This window comes from Ciona robusta, chromosome 1 (genome assembly GCF_009617815.1).
Source record: "Ciona robusta chromosome 1, ASM961781v2".
Classification (NCBI taxonomy): domain Eukaryota; kingdom Metazoa; phylum Chordata; class Ascidiacea; order Phlebobranchia; family Cionidae; genus Ciona; species Ciona robusta.
Genome location: NC_143235.1, coordinates 5,642,944 through 5,653,227, shown reverse-complemented (window position 1 = coordinate 5,653,227; position 10,284 = coordinate 5,642,944). Strand labels below are relative to the sequence as shown.

General features: G+C 34.3%; 1 protein-coding gene across 1 annotated transcript; it reads left to right on the top strand.

Annotated features, from left to right (window-relative positions):
- Positions 1-4,840: 4,840 nt before the first annotated feature.
- LOC149741789 (tryptase gamma-like) lies at positions 4,841-10,204 on the top strand. Its single transcript, XM_089892290.1, has 10 exons — positions 4,841-5,190; positions 6,259-6,431; positions 6,567-6,727; positions 6,833-6,930; positions 7,874-8,004; positions 8,052-8,170; positions 8,333-8,527; positions 9,161-9,261; positions 9,337-9,452; positions 9,642-10,204. The coding sequence occupies exons 1-10, from the start codon at positions 5,118-5,120 to the stop codon at positions 9,891-9,893; spliced, it is 1,419 nt and encodes a 472-aa protein (XP_089748416.1). The 5' UTR covers positions 4,841-5,117; the 3' UTR covers positions 9,894-10,204.
- Positions 10,205-10,284: the final 80 nt, after the last annotated feature.

Sequence of the window (10,284 nt, the reverse complement as noted above, 5' to 3'; positions counted from 1 at the left end):
TGGTGTCAATTAATAAAGGAATAATAGTACTAATTCGTGGTATTACCCAAAAACCGTCATCTATTTTGATTTTGAAAATATTAGGCAATATGTGCTTAAGTGTCCCATCTTCCCCCATTGTACTATATTTTAAAATATTATCTTTTTTATTATATCAGTATCTTATAGTTGAATAACCCCTGATGTACAAATTATTTAATTAAAAGCAAATCTTTTAAAGTTTGGCAATGAAAACATACAAAACTACAATGTGGGGGAAGATGGGACTCTAAATTGAAATATATTTACATTAGCAGTATTCTGCAACTTGTAGTTAACCTACCGAGTTTAACAGGCTGTGCTAGTTTCTTTGTCATGTAAACTTCATTTATATAACGTTAAACCGATATTTTTTTGTCGTTTTTATCTCAAATTAAGTTCATACTGACCCCTGCCTATTTTCTTTATGCTTATATCTTAGCGTTTTTTTTACAAAACTAAAACTAGTTTTATGAGACAAAATCGAACTGTACGAAATATTCCAGGTTGATTTATGAAACTATGAAACTAGTTTAATTGTTCGCACACGCAAACCAAAAAAAAACCATCGGCTTCACTTAACTTAGCGAGCATTAAAAAATAGCACCTTACTATTTCGCATTTTTTTACCTGTTCAAACTATACTGTTTCTATTTTACATATTTTTTTTAATATTTAAAAACAGTAATCGGTTTTGACGGGCGTTTTATGAGGTCGTGATAATACTGTCGAATAATTTTGTGACCTTATTTTCCTAATTTTTATTAAATGGGGGTCCATAAAAAGAAAATTAAAAAAAGTCTCGTCTGACAAAGTGTCCCATCTTCCCCCACCCTACTATATTGCTTAAAACGCATTATCGCGATCAACGTAAAAAAAACGATATATAATAACCGTTCGGTTTAGATTTACACCGTAGGTTAACCTTTATATTTACCATGTTTTGCTGAGCCAAGTAGACAGTTTATTACGAAATAGTACAAATTCACACGTGAATTCATTGCATCATAAGAGCGATTGTTTGACCAGACAATTAATTACGACATAATAGCAATTCACAATGCGATTATTTTCATTATAATAGGGATTTACACCTTTTGATTAAGCATATAGGTCGTTATAGAGGTTTAAACACAGGCTTACATGTTAATAACAGTGCGTCGTATTTTAACCTTTTTTCAAGTTACATTAAAAGACCCACAGTTTTATTTCGTGTTATTTAATGGCCCGCCCAATCCATTGCGTATACGCAATGGTTATTTACGTGTATACCTAATATTAAATACACGTATTAATTAAAATTAACAATGATTTTAAACTGACTCGTGTTACCCTGTGTGATTTCGAATTTGAAAAAAAATACCTGTTGTGCTGCGTATCGCGAAATAACTCCTCCTGTGTTTTATTATATTTTTTGAATTTTTGTCAAATAATAAATGAATGATAGTTCTAATTCGAGGTATCCCCCAAAAACATTCATATAAATGAATAACAGGAGATCACAGATCTAATGAATGAGCACGTTTTAAACTAATTGGCATAATATAGTAGAGTCGGGGAAGATGGGACACCTTTATCACATAATATCCACCAAATAGCCTGATCGTGTTTTAAACAATTAACAACGGTCTGTGGAAGTCGTGAAGATACGGTTTTATAATTCATTAAATGTTCTTTGTTTACTACTAAATGAAAAGAGAAAACAAAATGAAATGTGTCCCATCTACCCCCACCCTGCTATATTAATTAATCCTTTTACTACAACGGTCGACTGGGCTCGATCAAAAATAAATCTAAAGTAACCAACAAAACGGGTTCTAGTCGCCATTGGTGACTGTGGAGCAGTAGGCAGAATGTATTTATAACTGATGAAACTTATGACGTATGAGGATTGAGTGATTGGTAAAGAAATACGCTTTGTACAAATTCTGTACCATGTGTGATGTGTTTATTGTAAACTTACACTAGTTAACGTTGTCGTTGCTTAAAAACGTTTGTTTTCATGAATTTTGACAAACCGTAATCACGCAGTAATTAGGTAGTGTTAGAAGTTAATATTAATTATGTGATGTTGAATTAAGAATAATGTTTCAATTACGATCGATGATAATACGGTATAAGAGTAGTGCATTTAATGCGTCCCCACTTAAATGCTAATAGTTTGATTCAGTCGTGAATCGTTGTGTGGATTTCTTATCTCACCAGTTGTTCCCTCCCAAACTCCCAGACAGTGTTTCCGCTATGTAAAGTGCATGAGGAAAGTAATCGTTAATTAATCGCTCATCGTGCGGTTTTAAATCTGAAAGTTCAGTCTAAAAATTATAATATATTATGATTTGATTTCAATCAAGAGAATTAAGAAAAGTGTTAGAATTAAGAATTGAGATAAGTTCGGAAAAAAGTCACGAACAAAACAACAAGAGATCACAGATCTAATGAATGAACACGTTTTAAACTAATTAGCATAAGATAGTAGAGTCGGGGAAGATGGGACACCTTTAACACATAATATCCAAATAGCCTGGTCGTGTTTTAAACAATTAACAATGGTCTGTGGAAGTCGAAGTATAAAACCGTGAAGATACGGTTTTATAATTCATTAAATGTTCTTTGTTTACTACCAAATGAAAAGAGAAAACAAAATGAAAAGGTATCTTATCTACCCCCACCCTGCTATATTAGTTAATCCTTTTACTACAACGGTCGACTGGGCTCGATCAAAAACAAATCTGAAGTAACCAACAAAACGGGTTCTAGTCGCCATTGGTGACTGTGGAGCAGTAGGCAGCATGTATTTACCTACATGTATTATAACTAATGAAACTTATGACGTATGAGGATTGAGTGATTGGTAAAGAATATGTGTAAATACGCTTTGTACAACTCCTGTACCATGTATTTATTGTAAACTTAAACTAGATAACGTTGTCGTCGCTTAAAAACGTTTGTTTTCATGAATTTTGACGAACCGTAATCACGCAGTAATTAGGTAATGTTAGAAGTTAATATTAATCATATGATGTTGAATTAAAAATAATGTTTCAATTACGATTAATGATAATACGGTATAAGAGTAGTGCATTTAATGCGTCCCCACAAATGCTAATAGTTTGATTCAGTCGTGAATCGTTGTGTGGATACACGTGCCGTCGTTTCCCGCCAAACTCCAGACAGTGTTTCCGTTATGTAAAGTGCATGAGGAAAGTAATCGTTAATTAATCGCTCATCGTGCGGTTTTAAATCTGAAAATTTAGTCTAAAAAATATAAATATATATTACGATTTGATTTCAATCAAGAGATTAAAGAGAAATGCTAGAATTGAGAATTAGGATAAGTGCGGAAAATAATCACCCTATCAGCAACAACAACAACAAAGCCAAGAACAACTGTTCGACGAAAAAGGATCTATATGACCACTAACGTGTTCAAAAAACAACTGTTCGACGAAAGAGATCTATATGACCACTAACGTGCTCAAAAAGCGAAAAGGCGGTAGCCGTAAGGCGAATTCCCACCGATAAAACAGTTTGCTTTATTAGTCACGCTTTATAGCGCGCTTTTAGTCCAATCCGCTTTAAAGCACTTTTGCCAATTCACACCACAATTTTGCTTTATTGGCTTCTAGTAACCTAAGCGATCGTTAGCAAAATAGCTGAACGTGAATATGGCGATGATTACGGCTGAGACAAAAGAAGTGATCGCAGTATACTATCTCTGGAAACAAAGAAATAACCTTGAAAGTGAAAGACGGTTCTGGGTACAGCTAATCTGTCCAGCCCAGGCCAGAAGAAGGAGCTTTTCATACACTATTTAAGTGACTCCTTGAGCACCCCGACAAATTTCGAAATTTCGCGAGAATGTTAAGCAAACTCTTCTTTGATTTGGTTAAAATTATTAAGCCATACATACAAAAAGAGGATACACACTATCGTGTTGCTATTTCTCCAGAGGAAAGAACACTGGTGGCTTTGCGGTAAGCTTACACATGTCACAATACTCTGATAATCGCCCATTTATACAAAACAATTTCTTTGTGTTGCAGATACCTGGCAACTGGAGAAAACTATAAAAGCCTTCACTGTGGTTTCCATGTAGGCCACTCAACTATTTGTAAACTATTTGTAATTCCTGAAGTTTGCACAGCAATCTGGGGTGGTTTGCAAGAGAAGTATATGCCAAATGTAACGGAAGAAGTTTGGTTACAAAGTGCGAAGCGGTATTATGAGCTCTGGAACCTGCCCAACTGCGTTGGAGCCATAGATGGAAAACACATTAGAATTAGGTGTCCTGTAAGTAGTGGTTCACACAAGTACAAAGGTTATCATTCTATTGTTCTACATGCAATTGCAGATACAGAAGGCTGTTTCACAGTGATTGAAGTGGGTGACTATGGCAGGAGAAGTGATGGTGGCATATTTATGGCCACCATTTGGGCCGAACAATATTTCGACAATTATAGCAGCAAACAGATTTAACATCTGTTTTCTCTGAGAAATCATTAAAATTATTTTGCTTTTATATACATGAAATATTCGTTTGTAGGGCTCAATGTCAATACATTTATTTATATTGAATGGGCAAGGTACACTAAAGTCTTATTTGTTTGACCGAGTTCTGATGACGCGAATTACCTTCAATAAAACAATGCAGAGAATGTACGAGCTTTAATTGAGTTGCGACTAGCCTAGAAACGTGCTGCACTTTATAATAACCACAGAAACATTCTTAAACCAGCTGGTTTCAAAAAGCATTGAAAGTAATGTATAGTGCCTTTTCTACTATTGTAGTGCGTGTAGCAGCAGGTACAAATAGGAAAATATCGATCAGAAAAATAGTCATTTCAAATAAATGTCGTTTGTAGAGTTTGAACATCACAGCTAAAATGTGCGCAGTTCCTTAATAAAAAAAAAAACAAGAAACATAAAGAAACCGTTCGATCCCCTCTCTCAGAACAGCTTCCGGAGATTGTTCAATGCAACGCATTTCCTTTACGTCACCAGCTACAATATCTGTAAACTTTCAACGATCCGGTTCCTTGGGACAAGGCTGATTTGACGCTCAGTTTAGTGAAGAGCAGTTTGGTTGTGTAGTTAACGTGATGGAAAGCAAGAAAATTGTTCTCATTCTGCTTGAGTCATTCCTGCTATTTCTTGTGCTATTGAGTGCGCAAGGTAAGAATATTTTAACCTTTGTCATTCTATAATTTTTTATGTATATTTTAATATTGTGAATTTTCGGTGCTACTATGACTTTAAATCATAATTATGTTTATTAATTTACCAAAACTTAAAAAATTTAACAACAATTTTAAGTTATGACTATATATGTTACAGCAAGAAAGATGGTCGCTCGAACATTCTTGCTTATATTAAATGCGTTTAGCCTTTTCAGTAATAAATTAATATTTTCCGCTTTTTAATATAAATTCAAAGACTAAACAGTTTGTACCATACCCGAATTCTATACAGTCGGAGATATTTCCTTTGCTTGTGCGCGGGCTAAATAAAAAAAACAAACTATTTTCAAACATAGTTTATCTCGCTATTAAATCAGTATATTGTACTACAATTACACATAAAATACTTTTTTTTAAATTTATACTAAATAACTCCTAATAAGAGAGAAGGACAAGAAGACGCGTCCGAAATGTTATAAAAATATTATACTGGAACTTTCTATTTACAATTTTAAACGACATTCTTGTACTAATCGCATTCCTAATTTAAGTTACATTAACCACTACATAGTTTTCTCTAAGAACTAACTAAACATAACTTTTTGGGGCAAAAACAAAATATTTCGGACTGTTCTATTTATATTGAAGACTAGATTGATAGTTGTAAACTCACTAAACATTCAAACTAAGCAGTTTATTAGTCGTTTCAGCCAAAAATATGTTGACAAAGTTCTATACCCATATATGTGAACAGTAATCTACTTTAGCGTGTTTTATAGAGCCGAGAGAATAATGTTAAATAATGCAGTGTTTTTCGAATATTTTTTAATGGAGATACATATAAGTCTTCTTGACCCGCGGAACAACTTGCCCACTTTAATATAGCCTATATACATTCACATGCCAAGGGAGTATGTCGGATAAGCAGTTTAATATTTTAAACGATCTATATTACAGCAGCAATATCGAGTAAACATACTTTTATATTACTTTAAACTGCAACAACATGAAATGTCCCTACAATTCGTTATCCTCGTAACATAGGGTTTTGTTTGACGTATAGGTGAAAGTTCAGTTTTGAAACTGGAAGGTTTGAAACTGAATGACTTGATCGAATGGAAAGGACAAATTTCCCGGAAAAGCGCACCAGGTCAACTTCAGATAACAGCGAATACAAACAGACCAGGCACACAGTACACCATGATGCGATTGCAAATACAAGGGGCACGACACAGAGTAATTAAATAGTTTTAAGAATAACGTTTTAAAAAAATTACCTGTCATTTTGCTACAAAGGTTTTGAGCATATTTTTAAACTGGTGATAACCACACTTCACATAATACTCATTTTAAAACTATTTGTTTACACAGATGATGTTTCGATATGGCATCAAGGGAAAGGAAAGAAGTACGCCGCCAAAACTTTGTCCAGATAATCTTATCCACCCGGGTCGGGATTTTCTGATTATTATTCATGTAACGACAGGATATCTAAACGTTTACTATGAAGGAAGACTAAAGTTTATTTTACCGTAAGTAAATTTAGCATATATAAACAAACCTGAAATTAAGAAATAATTTGTGGTTGAGATTTCTAGAAGCAAAAACAATTTTCGTTAATGTTTGTTTCCGAATAGGATTTCCACTCTTACAAGCATTGAAAATGCAGTATCAATAAGAATTCACGGTTCGGTGACTACGAAACAACTGAGAGTACTTACCGGCGCAGATATTAGTAAGTAAGGGTCATTTATATTTCTACAGTATATTTGGGAAAATTAGCCAATGCTGTTGTCTATTATAGAGCAGGATGGAGGGTAATGGAACAACTTTTTAATGTTTTTTCTTATTTCATTTGGTAGCAACCAAAGAACATTGAAATAATTATAAAAACGTGTCCACACGTCTGCCATGGACTGTTGTTAATGGTTTAAAACACGATCAGGATGTTAGGATATTATGAGCGAAAGGCGTGTCATCTTCCCCCATGGTACTTTATAGTAGGAAGGGAGAAGGTGGGACACTTTGTCAGACGAGACATTTTTTATTTTCGTACTCCCATTAAATGATATTTAATGGACCCACATTTAATGAAATAACAGACCCCCATTTAATGATAAGGTTTGCTTTTATTTCATTAATTTATACCTCAGGGGTTATTCAAATGTAAGATACTGGTATAATAAAAAGCTATTATATATGGAAAATATATTCGAAAGTCAGTCATTTGCACTTTTGCGCAGATAATTTATGAGAAGTGGTTTGTGGGAAAAAACAGTGTAGCAATACTCAATTTGTAGCAAAATTGTAAACTTTATCAATAGTTTTTAATTATCATTTTTCTGTTATTGCACCACGACGGGGATAAAATTGGCTCTCACGTACAGTGTGCTGAAAATCACCCTTCGGTACCCGAGGTACCGGGTGATAAGTGCCTTCTGCCTGTGCCTGTTTATAAGACGATACAGTTCAACGCGTATACTATGACCTGTGCTTGTTTATATCAATACATTTCAACGCCTATACCATGTCGTGGAAATGCAACAAAATTGTTATCTCCACTTTTTTTCGCGAGAGGTTTGCAACAGCTATTGCGAACTTTAGCAAAGGTGCACCTATCTTTTGTCCTAAAAGTCGTCTGTATTCATTGGAACCGCTTTTTTCTTTTTGTTTTGTAGTAAACGAACTTCAGACACCAAACTGCGGTAGGATCATAAGGGGAGGAAATGTGCCGCAATTTTGCCGTGGTGGTGAGCAACAACGGATTGTTGGTGGAACAACCGCGCGCCCGGGAAACTTTCCTTGGCAAGTACGTAGTCAATAAAATCATTTCTCTTTCACAGTATGTTGTTGCAGATATCTATTCGCAAAGTTAAAGCTTATTCAAATGGCTCCCCGCACGTTTGTGGTGGAACACTTATAGCAGGACAGTGGGTGATTACTGCTGCTCACTGCTTTACAGGTAGAGTAAAAAGGTATGCGAACATTTATTTATACGACTTTTCGGTAATTGTTTGACGTCGCATCTATTCGTTTCATATTGTTAGATATAACAACATAATTTCGTTTAGTGATTTGCATGAAATCAATGCAACCGACTTGATTGCCTTTAAAAAGATATATTAAACCATTTTCAGAGAAAGGAAGAAACACTTTGTTCGAGTTGGAGATTATTTCAACCGAGATAACCTTCCTCATAGTCAGGATTCTATGGTTGAAGAGTCACATGATATACCAATTAGCCAAATTTATATCCACGAGGGTTTTACTCAGTACCCTGCAACAAGAAACGATATTGCTTTAATTAAACTAAGCGAACCGGTGTCGCTAACGTAAGTATACATTTTGTAAAAATAAACGCTTAAATAATCGAAATGCGACACTTATAATTGACTATATTCATCATTATGGACCTTTTTATTTTTTATTTTATGGCTAACATATACCGAAATCAACCGCCTATGCTAGTTTCGTTGTCACATTTAACATGGTTATAGACTATCCCAGTAAACTAAAAGTCTAAATCTGCGTGTTATTGAATTTGTAAAATTACACCTATTGCGCATATCGCTAAATAACTACTCGTTTGTTTTATAATATGCTTTTTTGAATTGTTGTCAAATAATAAAAAGAATGATAGCACTATAGTTAGTGGTATCACCCAGAAACCGTCATGTATATATTTAATTCCGGAATATTGAACAATCTGTCTCCCGTCTCCCCCCTCTGTACTATACTTATTGTTTTTGTCTATTATCAAATGGGTACCTGTAAAAGGATGTTTTTAATGACCTGTCTTTGCCCGAGTTCCGCCTTCCCTCCAATATATACTTGTATGTGTTATAACAAACCAAACTACAGTGCACGTTGTCAAGAACGTAATAGTTGAAATGTTTATTTAAAACGTCGTTTTTAAGCTAATACAGTTTAAGAAATTTAACTAATTTTAGCTTATTTTTTTATAGACGGTTTGTTCAACCTGCTTGCCTTCCTACATCTCCTGACCAGTTTACAGACGGAAATACATGTGGCATATCTGGCTGGGGTGCTACCAATTTTACCCAATGTAAAGTACTGCTATGTTACTATAGCGCTAGTTGTATAAAAAAATAACCAAGTAAAATATCATTGTATTTTGCAGTACGAGACGAATACCCCTTTTGTTTAAGAGCAGCAACCGTACACACTTGGCCAGATAAAAATTGTTCCCGATCCTATCCGAGAAGTTTTTCTAATGATAGCATGCTATGTGCTGGGGTGAGTTGTTTATAATAAAAAAACGACTTCAACTGAAGAGATTGCATTTAAGTAACATTAGTTAATAAAACCTTTGAACACCGTAGCAAGATATGAATAATAAACCATAACGAATTTATGTATATTTCGTACACAACCGTCATTACTATAATAAGAGATGCATTAATTATCTCGCGGTTACCTTATTAGGATGAAGGTATTGACACGTGTCAAGGTGATAGTGGAGGTCCACTAACGTGTCTCAGTAGAGATGGTAATATTACTCTGTGGGGAATTACAAGCTACGGGAAAGGATGTGGGCATAAATCGCAGCCAGGTGTCTACACAAAAGTGTCTGAGTTCGTTGTGTGGGTATACTTCAAGATGAAATTACAAGATGCAAACGGAATGCCCGACGCAGAAGAACGAGACCAAAGTCCTTTATTATATTGCCAACAATAGTTTGACGGAAACAACATCATAAATCAACAATAAAATTTTGTAAACTTTTGACATATTCGTTTTTATTTAATGTTTCATGAGACATGACATAACCACGACGTATTTTTAGCATTACATTTGTTGTAATTAAATTCGTAGTCATTTTTAGGTTAATCATTTATTAATATTTAGTATACATCGAGTTCATTTTAATTTGGTAAAGAAAGAAAAACGTCTAGTTTTAATTCCCTACATTGCGAATATAAACCGAACTGGTGTTTATTCTTGCGCTCCTATATGTACCATCTACGGAATAAACCGTAGCTATTGGACAGATTAGTTTTGAACAAGAACTTTAAAAGAATTTGTTCACAATTGTCATTTATTAATCTCATTATTATTAATTTATAAA